At 46.9% G+C, this 21490-nt stretch overlaps 1 protein-coding gene across 4 annotated transcripts in view; it reads right to left on the minus strand.

Annotated features, from left to right (window-relative positions):
- Positions 1-21490, minus strand: part of LOC138566764 (olfactomedin-4-like) — a 664524-nt gene that overhangs the window by 68266 nt on the left and 574768 nt on the right. For all 4 annotated transcript variants that reach the window (XM_069644409.1, XM_069644407.1, XM_069644408.1 and 1 more), the window contains one exon: positions 16245-16398. In XM_069644409.1, the coding sequence (XP_069500510.1) occupies positions 16245-16398 (154 nt within the window). The remainder of the gene's footprint in view (positions 1-16244; positions 16399-21490) is intronic.

Genomic DNA, 21490 nt, shown 5'->3' on the forward strand with positions numbered 1-21490 from the left:
AACATGAAGGGGGAGAATCCAAAGTTGCTTAGGTGGTCCATAAGTCTACAAGGCTTCGACTTCACTATTGAGCATAGGCCAGGTGTCCAACATAGCAATGCTGATGGGTTGTCCAGAATGTTTAACCGACCTGAACAAGAGACTCATCCAGGGGTGGATTAGTTCCCCCTGTCCATAGTCTGGGAGGGGCGAGTGTTAGGAAAGATTTCGTAATTGTAGGTAATTTTCCTTCCATGTGGCAACCCCTAAACTTTTTGCTGTTGTTTTTCACCTTGTTCTCGACTTTGCCAGAGAAGTGCAGCCTTCTGCCGCACTCCTCTGGGCTTTCGCTCCTTTCTTACGGGGAAACTGACATGCCCTTAAGACTGTCAGTACTGGGGAACGCTGTTTCCCATAGTTTCTTTTATCATGTTGCGGCTTTCGTGCAACATGACACAAGAGGGCACTGTAAGCTAAGTTACAGCTCTCTTGGGTCTCTAGCCTTCTACAGGCCCTAGATACTCGTTTAGGATTGTATCTGATCGGTGCAAGAGATTCAGGGACGGGAATGGTGACAGCGATCGTTTCTTGTGTTTTGAGCTCCTTTTGGCGTTCTAAGCGCGTTTCTCGCGCTTAACCCAAAATGGTGGCCTGGCTCCCAAAATAGCCAGACCACGAGGCTCCTTTGTCCTGTCCGCTGACCGTCTTGCTCCCTTCACCTTCCCCAGGTCGAGCCGACCCGGGGCCTTCCTTATTTGGGCATGTACTTTCCCGCGAAACACGGATGCTTTTGCGGGCTTCTACATGTCTTGTGTGTGCCTCCAGGATGTGGGCTGGGATGTCTGGTCCCAATACACATCCTGGGTGCCAGAGAGTCTAGGGTGGTGTGAATGCCTGGGACCACCGTGGTCCGTGATTGGTCCACAAATGGTGTGAGTGTTGATGAGCGGATCTCCCATTGGGTCCCCTCCGTTTTGGCGCGAAGGGAACCGTGGATAAGAGGGGGCTGGAAACACCACTACCATGTCGATCTCCTGAGTTCTCACGAACGAAGGAATACAGGAGCCAAGTATCCTGCAACCAAGAGGCTGGACCGAGGAATCGCTGGTGATCCGCTGAAGGACTTCTCCTCTGCACTGCTGTCGCCTTGTGAAACCCTTTTCACCTTTGATGGAACCAGAAGGCCTGTACTGGTACTTCGACCCTTGGAATAGCGGGAACAGCTATTCTCGGCATCTTCACCATCTCCTGCCAGTAAGCCTTCGGAAGCGTCTCTGGGCCATCCAGCTGACGGACCAGCTTACACGGGAGTCTTGCTCTGTAACCGCCACCAGGTTGTGTAGTATTTCGAGTCCTTGTCACTCTCACACGCTTCGTACACTTGGCGTTCCCAGGTCTGAAGTGAGTAGTGTACATTTGGCTCAGATACACACGGCCGCTCCGTTGCCCTGCTGTGGTAACAAACTGTGCGGGTTTCTTCGATTGGGTCGTCTTTTTACTCAACACGACGACGAGGCGTTCCCTGCTCTTCTGAACCTGCCAGCTACTGAAACGGACGCGGAGAAGCCTGGGTCTGCTTGCATCGGGGACCGATGAGTAGCATAGCTAGGATCTGGTCGCCCTCCTGCAGGAGCCCATTGCTTTTCCCCGCTGTGTCAAACAGCACCCTTTTCCGTACTCGCGCTCTGCTTCTGCCCACTGTGGAGGCTGCGCTTGAGTCGCGGAACTTGTTCTTCTTCTTTTGTGCACTAAACTGAACTGCCTGATTTCCCTCGAAGAGCTTCTCCTTTTACCCGTTGGCACCAGCGCGTGCAGGTACTTTTGAGCACAAGGCTCCACTCTTCGCAGGGCTCGGACTTCCATCTAGTTAGGTGCCTCTGAAGGCGAACTGGGTCTAAGCATTATTGCGCACTGCCTGTTTTCCCTCCCTTTTAGATGGACTACACATTTCGTGCATATAACGCTTGAGACTTGTTGTATTTGTATATATATTGTGTTGATATGGTATGTGTTGGTTTACTATCGTTATATTGTGATTTTCTCGCTACGGTCATTGTTTTAAAGGCCTTGAAATAAATGTGTATATATTTTTAATATAACAACTGTTTGGAGTAGTTTGTAAGTGATCTTGCTTTGTGTGCTCATTGCGGGCTTTCAGTCACCCTCACCCCTCTTGAGACCTAGTCTTGACCGCCGCGATCGCTACCTTGATTGGTCTGGCTCGTCCAGAGGTTACCCTGTTCCAAGTAATTAGGTTGGCCTTCTGAACTTCTGCGCCACCAGGACAGAGTTCAGAAATCCGTCTTAACAAATTGGTGGCAGCGGTGGGATACGACTGAAGGTATCCAGTGTTGCGCACGAACTAGGGCATTTCAGGTTATTCCAACCAGGACACGTAGTGAATTGTTGTAGTATAACTTTAAAAAGGCCATAGTCCTATCTAACAGTATGGAAACAAATACCTTGTTAACTTTAAATGCTTCCAAATCAGAAACATTGAAAAAGATGTGTGCGGAGAGAGGTGTTTCCTCTCAAGGCACGAAATTGGAAATGATCCAAAGAATCGTGGCGTGGCAAGAAGCGCAGCTTGACGCTATAACTTCTGAGGACAGTGCGGAAGGAGGTGGGGCTGCTCTCACTGGTAGACCCGACGGTTCTGCCGCTGCACTGATCCATCGCGACCACGAGGACAGGGAGGACGAGATGTCTAATGTTTCCTCTGCCAGTGCTGATGGGGAGGCTATGCTTGAATTCAAGAAGCAAGAGCTGCGGTTTAGGCAGCAGGAGCTTGAATTCAGCATAGCCAAACTAAAAATCGAACAGGCAGAAAAACAAAAAGACAGGGATCACCAGTTGGAACTGGCCAAGCTTCAAGTTGCCAATGGATCCAAGGGTCCTGGACATGGGTCTGGGGCCTCCTCTCATCCACGGTTTCCGAAAGATCTGCTCAGTGTGTATGAGGAAAGGAATGACATTATGGACTGGCTGAATGCGTTTGAGTATGCATGCGAAGTTCAACAAGTTGACAATGCTGATAAGATTGCCTGGTTACTCAGCAGACTGCCCCATTCTGGCTGTAGTGCCATTATGGAAATGTCGGAGGCTGAGCGAGCTGATTTCGCAATGTTAAAGCAAACTCTCATTTTAAAGTTTGGGAAGACTCCGGCCCAATATTTTAAACGTTTCAGAGAGTATAAGAACAAGGAAGGTGGTACTTGGGTATCTTATGTCACTGAGTCCTTGAAAAACTTAACTGGCTGGGTGGAAGGTTATATGGTTTCTACCTTCGAAGGCATGATAAATCTTGTCATGCTGGAACAAATTTTTGCATCTTCTTCCCCGGAGCTTAAGCAGCATTTGGCCGGTTCGAAGGAGATAGATCCTAAGAAGCTGGCCATTGCAGCCGACTTATGGGTGTCACATCGAGTGTCCCATAAGGACAAAACTCATCCTGATAAGCAGAAGGAAGGGAAAAAGTCCAAAGATAAGGAGGGTGGAGAATCTGATAAATCTTCTTCTCATAAGGGCCACAAAAAGAAAAATAAGGGTAAGACACAAGAGAACTCACAGGGTAGTGGAGGTCAGCCTCCGAAACAGAACTCTGGTTACAATAAGCCTCCCTATGTAAACAGACCCAATGGATCTTGTCTTGCTTGTGGAGCAACTGACCACGTGAAGGGGGATCCCCGGTGTAAGGTTAGACCTTTGGGGGTCCACTTCGCTAGTCTGGCCTTCTCCTCCTACGAGGAAGAAGAGATTACAGGAGCATCCTTCTCCTCAGACTCATTTCCCAGCGGGATAGAGGCTGAGGTAGTTTTAGTGTCCCTGGGTTCCTGGGAGCCTAAAGTCGCAGAGGTTTATGCTAGGATTCCGGATAATACCAAGCACTACTTTAAAGACAGTGTGCTGATCAATGGAGTAGATACTCCAGCTCTTAGGGATAGTGGGTGCAGTCGCACTGTAGTGGATTCTACCTTGGTAGACTCAGAGGAAGTTGCCAGAGCTACTCTGATGCCCACTAAGTTGGCTGACGGCCCACTCCGTATGTTCCCAGTAATACCTGTAAATCTTACTTTAAATGGTACAGCAGTCAGGATTCCAGTGAGCATTCAGAGAAACGTCCTGGGAAAGGTCTTGTTAGGTAATGATCTCAGAGCTTTAGGGCTCGTAGGAGACACTGCCGAAAGACCCTACACACGGTCTCAAGCACGGGCAGCATTGGCCAAGACCAATACGCTGCCCCAGCCGAAGGGGAAACCCAAGGCGAAAGGAGTCGACAAGTCAAGACGAGGGAAAGAGAATATTCCCCCGAGCTCTCCTACCACTGCGGTGGAGGAAGTTGGTCAATCGCCCGGGCCTGACGAGGAGGTGGCGATGCCTGAAGTATTTGACCCCAACGATCATCCTGAACTAAAAGACTTGTTAGTTGAAGGAGGTCCTGATAGGGACGAATTCAGTAAAGGCCAACGTGAGTGTCCATCTCTGTAAGGCCTAAGGAGACAGGCCTGCTCCCAGCTTGAGGGTGAACCTCCTGGGACGCATAGGATTTATTGGGAAGGTGGACTCCTGTATAGTGAGCCCACAGAGTCTACAGAAGGAGACCATAGGAGGTTGGTGGTTCCCCTTGCTGTTAGGCCCTTCCTCCTGCAGTTGGCGCATGAAGTTCCCCTTGCTGGTCACCTTGGTATGAAGAGGACCAAGCAAAGGTTATCCATGCACTTCTACTGGCCCAAGATGGGGGTGCAAGTAGAAAGTCACTGCAGGAGTTGTGCCTCCTGCCAGTTGTCTGGTAAGGTTGGCGCGACAATTCAAGCTCCGTTGGTACCGCTCCCAGTTGTGGGGGTACCATTTGAAAGGGTAGGGATCGACATCGTTGGTCCCCTTGACCCGCAAACATCCTCGGGCAATAGGTTTATCCTGGTGCTGGTCGACCATGCAACCAGATATCCTGAGACCATCCCATTGAAAACTGTAACTGCCAAGTCAGTTGCAAAAGCTTTACTTGGCATATTTACTAGGGTTGGCTTCCCTAAAGAAGTTGTGTCGGATCGTGGCAGCAACTTTATGTCGAAGTATATGCAGGCTATGTGGAAAGAATGTGGGGTCACCTACAAGTTCTCTTCTGCATACCACCCCCAGACCAATGGTCTGCTGGAACGTTTCAACAGAACGTTAAAGAGCATGATTGGGGCTCTGGAGGAACCTCAGAGAAGAAAATGGGATCTTCTTTTACCATGCTTACTGTTTGCCTACCGAGAGGTACCACAGGAGGGTGTTGGCTTCAGCCCCTTCGAACTTCTGTTCGGTCATCCCGTACGGGGACCCTTAGCCATCGTCAAAGAGGGATGGCAGATGCCCACTCCCCCTGTTACTACCAACGTAGTTGATTATGTGCTAGGGCTCAGAAAACGGATGGTACTTCTGATGGGCTTGGCTAGTGATAAATTGAAGGCAGGACAAGCGCTGGTGAAACATTGGTACGACCAGAAAGCTTCCCTCATCAACTTTACCCTGGTCAGCAAGTCCTGATCATGAATCCCATAAGGCCTCGAGCTTTACAGGACAAATGTTCAGGCCCTTACACAGTGGTGGAGCCCCTGGGTGAGGTTAACTATTTAGTGGACCTTGGAAGGCCTGGACAGGCTCCAAAAGTGTTTCACGTGAATAGGCTGAAGGCTTTCGTCCCAAGAGTCGAAATCGCAGCACTGCTACTGGCTTCAGATGTTGAGGAAGAGGAGTCTGAACCTCTCCCCGACCTGTTCCAAAGCGGTCCTTCAGATAGCTCCTCTGAGGGTGTCCGAGTGGCCCCTCACCTGACTTCTGATCAGCAGGCTGAGGTGAAAAGTTTGCTTAGGCAGTTTTCCCCCCTGTTTTCACAGTTGCCTGGTTTGACACCTTGGTGCAAACATAACATTGACACAGGAGACAGTGTACCTACCAAAAGTAGGGGATACAGGATGTCAGACAAAGTACGGTCTTATATTAAGACCGAGGTCAACAAGATGTTAGACCTTGGGGTGATTGAACCCTCTAGTAGTCCTTGGTCCAGCCCTGTGGTTTTGGTTCCAAAGGCAGGCACTTCTGAATTGAGGTTCTGCGTGGATTACAGGGCTCTGAATGCTGTCACCAAGACAGATGCACACCCCTTGCCTCGAACAGATGAGCTGGTGGATACTTTGGGTGCTTCCAAGTACCTCAGCACGTTTGACCTCACTGCTGGCTATTGGCAAATAGCTTTAGCAGAACATGCCAAGGAGAAGACAGCATTTTCTACTCCAGACGGCCTTTACCAATTCCGGGTAATGCCGTTCGGGTTGAAGAATGCACCTGCCACTTTCCAGAGGCTTGTGAATCATGTGTTGAATGGGTTGGACGAATTCTGTCTTGCATATCTGGACGATATAGCAGTTTTCAGTGCCACCTGGGAAGACCATGTGAAACACCTCGGGATTGTGCTCCAGGCTCTTCAGAAAGCACACCTGACCATAATGGCTAGTAAATGCCAGATTGGACAAGGCTCAGTGGTTTACCTTGGACATGAAGTAGGTGGAGGGAGGATACAGCCTCTTCCCAGTAAAGTACAAGCAGTACAAGACTGGCCTACCCCCACTACGCAAACCCAAGTGAGAGCCTTCTTAGGACTCACGGGGTATTACCGCAATTTTGTGGCAGACTATGGCACCATAGCTGCCCCTCTGACTGCCCTCACAACTCCGAAGAAACCCAAGAAGGTAACTTGGACCGACGAGTGTGAGAAGGCCTTCAATGGCTTAAAAGACTCCTTGTGCCAGGCCCCTGTCCTCAGGGCCCCTGATTATCAAAGACCTTTTATCATGCAGACGGACGCCTCTGACACTGGGATAGGAGCTGTACTATCACAAGTAGATGAGAAGGGTAAGGAACACCCTATTGGTTTTATTAGCCGCCAGCTTAAGGACAGAGAGCTCAGATGGTCCACGGTAGAGAAAGAATGTTTCTCTGTTGTGTGGGCCCTAAGGAAGCTGAGGCCCTACCTCTATGGGACCCACTTCACTGTGCAAACTGACCATAAGCCCTTAAAGTGGCTAATGAACATGAAGGGGGAGAATCCAAAGTTGCTTAGGTGGTCCATAAGTCTACAAGGCTTCGGCTTCACTATTGAGCATAGGCCAGGTGTCCAACATAGCAATGCTGATGGGTTGTCCAGAATGTTTAACCGACCTGAACAAGAGACTCATCCAGGGGTGGATTAGTTCCCCCTGTCCATAGTCTGGGAGGGGCGAGTGTTAGGAAAGATTTCGTAATTGTAGGTAATTTTCCTTCCATGTGGCAACCCCTAAACTTTTTGCTGTTGTTTTTCACCTTGTTCTCGACTTTGCCAGAGAAGTGCAGCCTTCTGCCGCACTCCTCTGGGCTTTCGCTCCTTTCTTACGGGGAAACTGACATGCCCTTAAGACTGTCAGTACTGGGGAACGCTGTTTCCCGTAGTTTCTTTTATCATGTTGCGGCTTTCGTGCAACATGACACAAGAGGGCACTGTAAGCTAAGTTACAGCTCTCTTGGGTCTCTAGCCTTCTACAGGCCCTAGATACTCGTTTAGGATTGTATCTGATCGGTGCAAGAGATTCAGGGACGGGAATGGTGGCAGCGATCGTTTCTTGTGTTTTGAGCTCCTTTTGGCGTTCTAAGCACGTTTCTCGCGCTTAACCCAAAATGGTGGCCTGGCTCCCAAAATGGCCAGACCACGAGGCTCCTTTGTCCTGTCCGCTGACCATCTTGCTCCCTTCACCTTCCCCAGGTCGAGCCGACCCGGGGCCTTCCTTATTTGGGCATGTACTTTCCCGCGAAACACGGATGCTTTCGCGGGCTTCTACATGTCTTGTGTGTGCCTCCAGGATGTGGGTTGGGATGTCTGGTCCCAATACACATCCTGGGTGCCAGAGAGTCTAGGGTGGTGTGAATGCCTGGGACCACCGTGGTCCGTGATTGGTCCACAAATGGTGTGAGTGTTGATGAGCGGATCTCCCATTGGGTCCCCTCCGTTTTGGCGCGAAGGGAACCGTGGATAAGAGGGGGCTGGAAACACCACTACCATGTCGATCTCCTGAGTTCTCACGAACGAAGGAATACAGGAGCCAAGTATCCTGCAACCAAGAGGCTGGACCGAGGAATCGCTGGTGACCCGCTGAAGGACTTCTCCTCTGCACTGCTGTCGCCTTGTGAAACCCTTTTCACCTTTGATCGAACCAGAAGGCCTGTACTGGTACTTCGACCCTTGGAATAGCGGGAACAGCTATTCTCGGCATCTTCACCATCTCCTGCCAGTAAGCCTTCGGAAGCGTCTCTGGGCCATCCAGCTGACTGACCAGCTTACACGGGAGTCTTGCTCTGTAACCGCCACCAGGTTGTGTAGTATTTCGAGACCTTGTCTCTCTCACAAGCTTCGTACACTTGGCGTTCCCAGGTCTGAAGTGAGTAGTGTACATTTGGCTCAGATACACACGGCCGCTCCGTTGCCCTGCTGTGGTAACAAACTGTGCGGGTTTCTTCGATTGGGACGTCTTTTTACTCAACACGACGACGAGGCGTTCCCTGCTCTTCTGAACCTGCCAGCTACTGAAACGGACGCGGAGAAGCCTGGGTCTGCTTGCATCGGGGACCGGTGAGTAGCATAGCTAGGATCTGGTCGCCCTCCTGCAGGAGCCCATTGCTTTTCCCCGCTGTGTCAAACAGCACCCTTTTCCGTACTCGCGCTCTGCTTCTGCCCACTGTGGAGGCTGCGCTTGAGTCGCGGAACTTGTTCTTCTTCTTTTGTGCACTAAACTGAACTGCCTGATTTCCCTCGAAGAGCTTCTCCTTTTACCCGTTGGCACCAGCGCGTGCAGGTACTTTTGAGCACAAGGCTCCACTCTTCGCAGGGCTCGGACTTCCATCTAGTTAGGTGCCTCTGAAGGCGAACTGGGTCTAAGAATTATTGCGCACTGCCTGTTTTCCCTCCCTTTTAGATGGACCACACATTTCGTGCATATAACGCTTGAGACTTGTTGTATTTGTATATATATTGTGTTGATATGGTATGTGTTGGTTTACTATCGTTATATTGTGATTTTCTCGCTACGGTCATTGTTTTAAAGGCCTTGAAATAAATGTGTATATATTTTTAATATAACAACTGTTTGGAGTAGTTTGTAAGTGATCTTGCTTTGTGTGCTCATTGCGGGCTTTCAGTCACCCTCACCCCTCTTGAGACCTAGTCTTGACCGCCGCGATCGCTACCTTGATTGGTCTGGCTCGTCCAGAGGTTACCCTGTTCCAAGTAATTAGGTTGGCCTTCTGAACTTCTGCGCCACCAGGACAGAGTTCAGAAATCCGTCTTAACATACAACATGGTAAAGTGGTGGGTACTACTGTGGCTGGCATAGAGACACATTTTTCTCCAGCAGCAGGTCACTCCTCAGGTTGCTGTGAGTCCCACTCCAAGGACACTGGGCCAAGATGGGTTCTTGTTTTCAGGCTGCCAAAAAAAGGGAAGCTGGCATACAACTGCAGGGTTTCTTCAACACAGTGAGATCCTGGGTACCGCTGCGGCTGGCAGAGAGGTAGGTCTTGTTCCAGCAGCTGGAAACCCCCAATGTCCCCTGGGAGTGGTTACGTGGCATAGCCTGCCTCTGCTTTGAACTACCTATCTTCACCTCACAACCATAGGACTTTGGAAAGGACTGCTCTCCCAACACAGTCAACCCAAATTCTTGTTGAAGGTTTGAAGTCCAGTGATGAATCAAAGAAGCGGTGGGACACCCCTTCTTTTAAAAGCAAAAGCCCTCAGGTGATTGTACTAAAGGTTGCCTGCTTTTTTGGTCCAATCCTTGTTCTTGGAACAAGTGGACTTTGCCTTATGACATCACACTCAAAGTGCTTTGTGGCACAGGAAGTGAAGGGGACAGGAAGGAAAGATAGAGACAGAGAGAAACAAGGTGGTGGAACCTTCTTCCAGCTGTAAAGAGCTGCTCCCTCTGTCTGCACTAACCCGCCCCCTTCCCTTCTCCATAGAATCAAAGGCCTTTACATATGAGTGGTGTTCTAGATGTCACTTATTTCCATACTTTTGATCATCCCATGAAGCAATCTTCTCTCCTGATTCATCTTGGGCAAGCTATCTCTTTGATACAGTGGTTCACACCATTGTCTTTTTCTCTTTCTTTTTGTATGTGTGGTGTTCCTCTGTCTTGGTTCTCTTCCAATCCTTCCAAATGCTCATATGTTTTGTCAAGGACTGGGATTTCTTCCACTTCTCCAAATCTTTGCTATGGTGTTGCAAAAAGCTCAGTTCTTGGTCCCCTACTCTTGTCTTTGTTCACTATTCCTCTTTCATCCATCATCCAGTCCTTCATTAGTCCTGTATTTCAACTGTCTTTCTGTGGTTAAACTCGGGATGCTCTCTCACTCTCTTTATCTTAACCCTTCCAAACCTGAGCTGCTCTTCTTCCGTATCCTTTCTCCTTATCCTGTTCTCTTCCTTCTTCAAATGGTTTCCATTCCAATTCAATTTGTTGTCCTCTTCTGCTTGTAATTTAGTGTTATCTTCCACCCTTCTCTCTTTTTTCTCATCATATCTCCACTCTTGCTCAGTCCAGAACCTATGAACTTTTCAATATTCGCAAAATATGACTATTACTTACTTTTTCAGTTGCTACAACCCTTAATTGACCATGGTGTTCTCCCACCTGGATTGATATTCCTCTCTTCCTGTTGGGTTGCCTGCATGTGCTCTTGCTCCTCATCAATCTATCATCAACCCTGCTGTCCACGTACTCCGTGAACGTCCTCTCTGCCCTCATATTGCCCTGGCATTAGCTGCAACCCATTGGCTTCCCTTTCCAGCCCATATTCAGCCTCTTTTTCTCTACATCCTGTTTAAATGAATCCCTGGTCTTGCCTGCCCTTGTCTCTCTTTTCTGGTATCAATCCATGTAACTTCACAGACATTTCAACCTTCTTTAATTCTCTTGACTGTCAATAGCTCTCCTTGTGTGCAATCTTGTTTCTTTACTTTTTCTCCTAGCTCTTAAACTTTGGAATACACACAAACTTTCTCTATGCTTTCTAGTTGTTGTTCTTCCCTTAAAAAAGGGAAGTCCTATCCCGCGCTCTAGTAGCACATAGGAGTCTGAGCTGCACGTACAAGAGTCTGCTTGCTTCTATACGGTCCTTCTTTATAACACACAAATGAGTGACTGCACACATAATGAAGCACTCGTGTCTTCAGGATGCAGCCTTACCATAGTAGCGCTGCGATATACGTTTCCTCAATTGAATGTGAGCATTATTTTAAATGTTCCCATATCACATTGTATAGTTACACTCAGTATCCGTCATCGCGGCACACACAATATGGCTTCCCTCTTTTCCCTTTACAGGTAGTCAAATCCCACAATCTAGTGGCTCGACAGAGCCCAAACGGCTCTACCCGGAGCCCACGTTTTCCCACATAGAATCTTCAAATTACACACAAATTAATGATTGCACGCATAACAAAGCACTCACTTTTGCTGGAGGCGGCCGAATCATAGTATAACTGTGAGCTACTTCTCCTGATTTCAAGGTGATCCCAATTCTACATACACCCTAATTACTCAGTAGCCTTCTACTCCTTTGTGATTGCCAGACTGACCTCATGCATATATACTCTCTTCTACAGACACTCTATTAACAACATAGTCAATAGCCGGGTCAAATTTTAACCACCGAGGATAACCAGGTAAGCTCCACCTTACCAGAAACACATACGGAAGCATGACATATGTATCCTGATGTAGGCCACATCGTCACTATATGTCTTTGTCCTTTTTAGGTCCTGGTCAACAATGACTCACAAGATTCATTGTTCTGTATCCAACATATTTACTTAATCCAGCAGACTATTGATAAAGCCCTCACTTTGGAGTTGAACACTCTTTAACTTCATAATAATTTGACTTATAGTGTTCTGAGAGGTAAAGAACAATATACTTAGTCAGATGTACTGTTTTTGTACCACAGGTCTGTGGCCAAGATACCCCTTACGTACCTTACTCTGAAGCAATTGGTTGTTCATCACACACCATCTCAATCTTGATAGAGCCGCCGAGGAAGATCCCACACCGACATCCGGGGATTGAAACATGCCAGGCAAACATGGTTCCATCCAATAATCAAAAGAATAGGCACACTATACTGTCCCCTACCATATTTGTATTGTTTGCACTAATTACATTTTTTGTCATTGATTGTTACATGTGGGATGTTTTGGCATGTATTTTGTGTAATTGTATTTACACATCGAAATATGTTTTTTCATAATCGTATCACTCTTGTTGATTTTTGCACGATTGACGATGATTCATGTTTGATTCTAGATAACTTTTTGGGTATCTAGCATTTTTCTTGGAATCAATACAAGAACTTTGCAACGCCATATATGTACCCGTGTGTTAAATCACCAAAAACATAATAGCATTTATTGCTTCCTTTCTTTTCCTTTTTCCCTCTCCACACTACCACTGACCAGACCTTTTTGTTCATATATAGTCTTGTTTACCCCATTAGGATCTTCTCAGTATAAATCAGGCTACCTTCTTTATGCTTTCATTAGCTTCCCTTAAAACCCATCTTCTTCATCTTGAATTAAATGAAATTATCCTTCATGTTTGATCAGTTTGTAAATACTCGTATTCAAGTTTATCTCATTTTTGTACAGCACGTTGGTGAATGTGCTTCATAAATTTAAATTAATAAATCAGCACCAAGGCTACAATCCGGATCCTGACTGAGTGATGAGGATGAGTGAAGAGGGCGAGGAAAGAGCGCAGGGGAGTCAGAGCAGGTCATGGGGATGGTCACAGCTAAGCCCAAAGGCTGCCTTCCAGATCAATTGATGAAGAGACAAGAGGGGCATACGAGGACAGGGAAGAGTGCAAGGCACGTATGGGGCTGTTCAAAACTCACCCCGAAGGCTGCATTGCAGATCCTAACCAAGGGAGTAGATGGGAGGGTAGGGAATGATCACAGAGAAACAGCCACTGTCATTTACCAGCTGCTTGGGATGAACACCTTAGGCCCTCTGTTGAATGCACGCTGAGATCCTGTCATGTGGTCACTGTATGGCCAATCTGCTGTTTTGCCTTGCTGCACAGGGTAAGACTTTCAGGTGGGCAGCCTCTTGGGTCAGAAGTAACAGCTGAACCCAGGCATGTGGAAAAGCTTGGTAATTTGTAGTAGTGGGTCGATGGTAGCCAGAAAGGCTAGATCCTTTCCTAGTTTCTATATGCAATGAACTTTGTTCTTCTGAGGAAAACATTTCAGGCATGCGCTGTCTTTTATGTTGTCTAATCTGCAGCCTTGCTTCACTACCGAGGATATAGAGAGATCGATGTGTTGGTTCCATTGGTCAGCCTTGACATTGGGGTACGGATAGGGGGAATTACTTGGGCCTCTGTAGCTGTAGAGGATTGTTGGTTGCCAAAAAGAATGGACCTTACACTGGCTTTTGTGTGGACTTCCTCCTTTCAGGGAAATCATCCGATAGCATTCTCCTTTTTTGTCCAATGTGGCATTGCTTTGCTACAGAGCTGTGGTGTAGCCAGAATGCCATTGGAGGCTGGGACTGCACCATGTATATGTGGGTCTTGAGAAGGGGCCCCACAAATGAATCCAGATACATTTATTTCTCTTGCGTGCATCCTGAACAAGGCAGGACGTACGCCTCTTAACTGGTCCTCCTTACTCCAGTTCTACCTGGCATTCTCTCTATGTGTTCACCCTTTTTGGTATAACTCTCCATTGCTTGGTAACTAGGTTCATGCTATATATAAAATGTTATACACACATAGGCACATGTTTACTCTTCAGCAGCATAACAGTACTCAGTATGAAAAATAACTGTTCGGTGTTAACATTTTAAAGCCAGAGGTGCAGACACACCACTGCCCACATTTCTCACTGGACTACCTCTAATTTCATAAAAATATACTAAAGGAGAGCTCTCAAATTAACTTATGTAGGTTCTGGAATTATTAGCAAATGTCATTTTCCAATCCCCTACAGTTTATAAAATGAGCACTTAAATAGTTGATTGTTTCACACTTAACGAAAAAATGCACGTGATTGTTTTTTGACCAAGCATGCCGATGCTTTTACGCATAAAGTGCATAACATTCGCAGTTCTGCAAAAACCTGTTTTAATGCATTTAAACCAGCAAATATCCTTCGTCAGCAGCTGACCTGGTGCTCTATCAACACAGCTAAACTGTGGCATGAATGGTAGATTTGGTCCTGGGGCAATAAAGGTGTCACACCCTGGCTAAACGAATGCCACAGAGACAACAGGTTGGCAACAGGGGTCAGTAACAATTATGGGGTCCAGGTAGGCAGAATACCAGCTGAGAACCTCTCATAAAATGAGTTATGGATAGAGAAAGTGGTGATGGAGTGGGTGGTTCTCCTGAGAGTAGGATAGGTCAGTGATAGTACACCTTCCATGTATTATCACTCGCTCCTTCTTTATGTACATGTCCATTGTGGTGCTCTGCACCTTTAAGATGTTTCATGACTGTGTCATGACTGGATGTTAATAAAATGAGCCCCCTGCACACACGTGGATTAGAACGGCGGCAGACTTCAACAATGGATTTACTGTGTCTGTCTCTCACTCTGGGCATGCAGGCCCATATCGTGCAATCAGGCCTTGTTGCCGCGGGACCCTTCGGCCAGCATGGTGGCCTGGGTCCGCACAGGCCATTCTATGAACCGGATGCATCCTGCATCCGTGGGTTCTATGACACCCTGGGCCCATGTCCGCACAGCCCATCAGGGTCCACCCTGCACCACAGTAAGACCGGGTGATCCCAGCAACCCAGCAAGGTTCTGGCACCCCAGCACTGATGTGGCCGGCTCAATGGGCCTCGCCGGGCCCCACAACAACCATGATGGTCTTGATTGCCCTCACCTCATAACTAGATATAGTTAATCTGTACATTGTTATGGTATTGTATCACTGTGCCATGCTGCTCCTCTACCCAGTGTGCCTATGTGACACTTGCAGTCTTGTTAACATTGTGGAGGATTGGCACCGGGAGTATTCTATGGGTGGCAGTTTTAGATGGGCTGGTAAATTGGATGAATGCAGTTTCCCTGGGGATTTGTCTGGACCATTTCACAGTGGGCTGTTTCCAAGTAAATCAGCCTGTCTACACAATCAGGTGAGTGCTGTCTGAACGTGCACCTAATATTCTAGGGCACAGCACGGTTCTTCTTCCCATTTATAAACATACCAGGTGCCTGATGTGGCTTGATTGTTAGTGAGGCGTTAAGACAACCCTACACTAAGGAGCTCATGTTCCAATGAGTCGTAATGTAAATGGAAGGCGTAAAACCCTTGAATAAGGCTTTAACACCTTCCATTCAAGCTACAGCTCATTTTCAATCATTTTTATGGTGGAGAGGAGGGGCAGAACGCAAAATGCATTTCCACCACCTCCCTTCCTATCCCCCATACAAATGCTCCAGCATTTGCGCCAGCGTGGATTTTAATGCTGACGCAAATGCTGGCGATCCCTTTGGGGACCTCCAGCTTTATGCACCAGCATAGAGTTGGCTGACCCCATAGGGATCGATTGTACATACTGCCTGCCATGCTTTGATGTTGGACAGTGTTTATAAGTAATTGTGAACATGGCTTACCATGTTTGCATGGTAAGCAGTGTTCACAATGAAAATGCAACGCTGCCCAACATGCAAGTATGTTGTGCAGCGTTGAATTGTTATTGTGACCGCTGCTTGCCATGCTGACAAATAAAAGTAAATGCTGTCCGGCATGATGAAAATGTGGGTGCGGGCAGTCGCTTACGTGTATGTCAACACGTAATGGCTCCCGCCGCCAAATTACACTTTGGAGCAACATGAGCTCCTGTTTTATGTGTTATAATCTGACTACTGCCAGCTAGCCAGTTACCCATAATGCAAAAGGAAGTAATGGGCTCAATCACTCAAGTTGTCCTTTGCCTTTATGGACACTTGGAGCATTCATGCTGAACTAGTAGAGCATGGTAGAGTAGGAAGAGATAGGAAATGTAGAGGGCACTAATCCTACTGACAGCTTTGAAATAGACAACATTCCATACCTGGTGTAGGAGGCCACAAAAACATAAATCTAGGTGATAGCAAACAGATTTTTGTTGTGCGTGATAGACTGTGAACAACAATAATTAAAGGAGCTGAAGGGGCGCCTCAGAAAAAAACATGATAGTCACCATAGCTTGGAGGAGGAGGTGGTGTGGGCCTTGTATTGTTCTTCTCACAGTTTTCCAGACGTTTCCGCAGGGCCACTATTTCCCGCCGCACGGCCAGCACATTATTTTTATCATATTTTTCCAGCTGATTCACCATCACAGAGATGTTCCGGATCTGTCATTGTTCCATGTAGGACAAAGGATGAAGAAAAGAAGACAACAAATCACCTTCTGCGTCTAACTGAAGGGAATACAATGATAATCTCAACAACAGTGAAAACAATATGCAATATCATTTTATAGTTCAATTAGCATCAGGATTTGGTTTATTTTGATATAAGCCACGTCAGGTATCATTTCTCCCTAGTGAAGCACAAATTGGTTCAAAATAAATTCCGTTTCCATGGTCTGGGAAAGCGCAGGCCGTTTTTTCATAATGGATGCCTAAAGTCCTATGCCACTTGACTACTCCTGTTCGCAATGTCTCTAACTCCTGCTGCTGAAGTGTGTAAACTGAATTGATTTACAATAATCTCACGAGAAAAGCAGTCTGCACTGATGCAAGGATTTCAAAGGAAAATGCCTGCTTCATGTGATAGGTATGAGTGAATCATTGTTCAACAAAACATTTATAAATCGGTTCTCTCATTATGACGCATAATATGAAGCACGAGGTGCCAGTGAACAGTGATGAAATGTTAGTCACAGAATAATTCTGAATCTATTCTGTGATTTTAATATATAATGACCACTTCTCAGCAGCAATCAACACCATTGACCACTCCATCCTCATTGACAGACTTCACACACTCGGCATCACAGACTCAGCTACGAATTGGATATCCTCCTTTCTCTCCAACAGATCCCAAATAATACACATGCCTCCATTTTGAAAACCCTTTTTTAAAATGTATTTGGTTTTCATAATGCACCTGTATACAATGTGTTTCAAGGTGCAACAAGACAAGGGGGGGGGATGACAAAACAAAACGGTCCTATTAGGCCTTGTGACATTCGGATCGTGCAAGTGCATTAAGCAGAAGTGCAGGGGATGTAGGGGAGGTGCCAGAGTTTTAAGTGAGTGCCAGGGGAGGCCAGGTGGACAGCGCCCAGGGAGAAGAGAGTGCAGAGGCAGAGGTCCACGTGCTAAGTGCAAGGGACATGGCTGGAAGGGCTCAGGGGGTGGAGGCCCAGACAGGCTAGTGAAGGGGGAGGTAGCCCAAGGGCACTGCATGTGGGGGGGTTCAGAGGAGAACAAGTGCAGGGTTATACTTGTCAGAGGGGGCCTGGTGCCCTGTAAGAATCTGAAGGAACCAGTCAGCCAGTCGAGAGGCAGAGGGGGAACATTGGCAGGGGAGGGGGAGAGGGAAGAAGAAAGAGAAAAGGAGGTGTAGAGGAGCAGATAGACGAGTTTTCCCTAGCTCCCGCCCCTCACCGCCGTCATATTGGAACAGCAGGAGAAGAGCTGTAAATGGGACTCGTTGCATTGTCCCTATACAGCATTGAGTGTACAAGAGAAAATATGCACTCAGACAACCATACAGAATGTACCCTCGCACTGAAAGAGTGGAAGGATGTCGTATAGAAGAATGTCAGCACACACCATTGGACATTATGGAGCGTTAAGTGAAATCCGAAGAGGATAGAGTGATTTTATGAAGAATATATATGAAGACATACTGAAATGATATAAAAATCTTTGGGAGATGATGTAACCGAAGCAACGAGAGAAATATGTACTTAAGGATAGCTCAGAGACAGACCAAGGCTGCAGAATCAGGAGAAGCTGGAAAATAGCTTTGTGTGCAAAACGAAGAGGAGTCTATGTTGGCCTGGGATCAATGAGGCCATTTTGAGGAATAATTGCAAGGCACAAGGGGAGGTAGATGTATAAGCTATGAACGAGAGACATATTTCTCTTAGATTAAAGAAGAAAACATCTGTAAAAGCCAGGTATTGGACCATTAAAAGTGCATGACGTCTATAGAGGATGTAGTGAGCAAGTCTCTAGAGGCCAAGAGGATCAAGAACGCCCAGTATAATTAAATGAAATACCAGTAAATAATAAGGTCAAAATTGACACATTTGTGGTCTCCTCACATGTGATTTAGAAGTCGAAACCAGGGCTATTCATTAAGCTTTGGATGAAGATAGTGATGTGCTACACTCCCTTAAATGTCCCAGAACAATGAGCAGGCTACAAGATCAACTACAGATAAGAAGACTTTGGCTCATGGCCGGACTGATGAGAGATGATGGATTAATTGGGAAAGCAGTGAGTAATCTGAAGTGACTCAACCACCTGGGTTTCGTTTTGTAGAGGAGGGGGTACCTGTCTTCTCCTTGGTCCCGCCCCCTCGCCACCATCATATTGGGATGATATACAAAGAGCCATGATGGGGATCCCATGCCTGAAAAATTGCAATGATCCTGCACCTTGCTGAGTGTATGAGGGATGATATGCACTCAGACAAACCTTTAGAGTACACCCGCAAGCTGACAGAATGGAGGAAAGTTACCAAGAAAGATGCACGTTACCGAGCTGTCGAAATGCAGCCATGAACAGAATGGATGTGCGTTAAAACAAAGTCCGAAGACGGTAAAAGAATGACATAAAGAAAATATGAGAACCTATGCTGAAACAATATGAAAATACTTAAGAATGACGATGTAATTGAAGCACCAAAAGAAACATGTACTCCATGATGCAGTACTTATGGACACAAAGAAGAATGAAGTGGCTCACTTGTCAATAACTCAAAATACGCTGAAACGCAAGGTAGAAAGAATACATACAAGCTTGCTTATGAGAGATATATTCAACGTGTATGACGATCATTAGAAGGAAATAGACAACGGCTTATGACAATCAACCTAGCTACCTCAAAATACGAGCCCATTAAAGTGCGGTTGTCGCCATGTTGGAAGGTGCTTCTGGGTTATATGTTCAGTGGAATTGAAACTGTAACCCGCAATGGGTCGTGTTTCTTGTGTTGATTGTAACAAAAAAGCATAATTATTGTCACAGTGTTACAGCAGAATCAGGTTACAGATTCAATTCCACTTAACATATAACCCAGAAGCACCTTCCAACATGGCTGACAACCGCAGACAGCTATCTCCAAAACAAACAAAGGACCAGGTTCCTATGACAACCTCTTAAACACTTTAGCAAGCAGGGATTCCTCCACCATTTTACACCGACGCGGGACGCGTGAACAGTATTTACAGGTAAACCCTTGAGGGCTCTGATAGCCCACCCACCTCGAGAACCAATCACGTGTAGATGCGACCTTAACTCACACGGACGCATGTGAAGGATAGATTTTAGCGCACCCGTTATTAATGTCACTTTCTATTTTGACACACAAAACAACATTCTATGCGCGAGCGCACACATTTTTGTAATTCCGGCACAAGCTAAGCTCGTTTATTGGCCGTGGACTCTTTAGGATCACGAGCACTAATTGTCACAAGTCTCTCCTCTTCTCACCTGTATTTCCTGTTTGCTTGAGACCTTCTTTTGTGACTTCCTCCGTATGGTCGGGAATTTATGTAAGCCTGTGCGCGGGTCTTCGGATTCCAGCGTGCTTCGTTCCGACTGTCCAGGACGGAACCAGGAAGGAACAATGGCGCGCGTGGAGGCACGGAAACCGTGGCTCGAGCACGGGCGAAAATCCAGGAAGTTCGGTAAGTTTGAGGGATTGAAAGGAAAGGAGGAAGAATCAAGGAATCGGGAATAGAGAGATCAGGAAAATAGCCCCAAGCGAACTCCGGCGGCACACGTCCAACTACAGCGAGCAGTAGTGTTGAGATGCGCAGAGCCGCGGGGGCGTGTCTGTTGTGTAGAACGTAGAGCGTGTAAAGCAGAGACTGGCAAGCAGCGTTCCGCATCAAGCGGCCATGTTGGAGGGATTACTGAGTTCAATCCCCTATGTGTCAGGGACCACAAAGTCCAGAAGGGCCGCATGTGGCGGTTCATGACAGTATGCCTCCTCTGAAGTCCAGCTCCTCTGGGTTTGTCCGGATGTATAAGATGGTATCTTCAAATCAGCTTGGGAGCATTCATATTTGACACGGGTTCCCATGTGCGCTCACTGGGAGGGTATCCTTTCCATTCAACCAAATATTGTAGTTGACCACGTCAGTATCTAGAGTCACAGATTCTGGAAACCTCATATTCGAGTTGGTCATTGATAATCACTGGGGTTGATCTTGGAGCAATTCGAGAGGGCTGAACATATGGTTTCAACAGAGAGGTGTGGAAGACAGGATGGATCCTCTTCCAAGATTCTGGTAGCCAAAGTAGAAAGGCCACTGGATTGATGATTTCTTTTATAGAAAAGGGCCCGTAATACCTGGGAGCCAGTTTATTTGGTCGCAGATGTCGAGGAAGGAGTTTCGAGGATAACCAGACTTTATCGCCTACTGAGTAAGAGGGCACAGGTCTTCTTTTGGAGTCGGCATGATGTTTAACATTTTTTCGGGCCTTTTCTAAGTGTTCCTTTGCTTCTTTGTGTACATTAATAAGGGTTTCAATCCAGGAATCAACCGTAGGAACCGGGGTAGGGTGTGGGAGAATGGAAGGTAGAACTGAAGGATGAAATCCTTGACTACAGAAGAAAGGACTGGTGTTGATAGCTGAATGATCCGAATTGTTGTAAGCGAATTCAGCCACAGGGATTAAGAGTGACCAATCATCCTGGACCTTGGTGGCGAAGCAACGAAGATACTGTTCCAGAGTTTGGTTTACACATTCAGTGGCTCCATTGGTCTGTGGGTGATAACCTGAGGACAAGGCATGTTGGATTCCCAGTATACGACATAATTGTTTCCAGAACTGGGATATGTATTGGGGTCCTCGGTCAGAAATGATCTTGGAGGGTAGCCCATGAAGTCGGAATATGTTTTCCAGGAAGATTCCGGCGAGTTCAGATGAGGATGGTAGTTTGTATAAAGGTGTAAAATAAGCCATATGAGTGAACAAATCAATGGTAACCATGATAGTTGTGTATCCCCTGAATGATGGTAGTTCCACGATAAAATCTGTGGCGATGAATTCCCAGGGTCTTGGTGGTATTGCTGGTTGAAGCAGTAGACCTGCCGGTTTCTTGTTATCATGTTTGTTCTGATTGCAGACTGCACATGCCTGGATATGAATCCGACATCCTCTTTCATCCTCGGCCACCAAAATTGTCTTTGTATTAAACAGAGGGTGTTGGTGATGCCACGGTGTCCTGAATGAAGAGTATCATGACACTGGGCCT

Source organism: Ambystoma mexicanum, chromosome 2p (genome assembly GCF_040938575.1).
Source record: "Ambystoma mexicanum isolate Mex_15411 chromosome 2p, UKY_AmexF1_1, whole genome shotgun sequence".
Lineage (NCBI taxonomy): Eukaryota > Metazoa > Chordata > Amphibia > Caudata > Ambystomatidae > Ambystoma > Ambystoma mexicanum.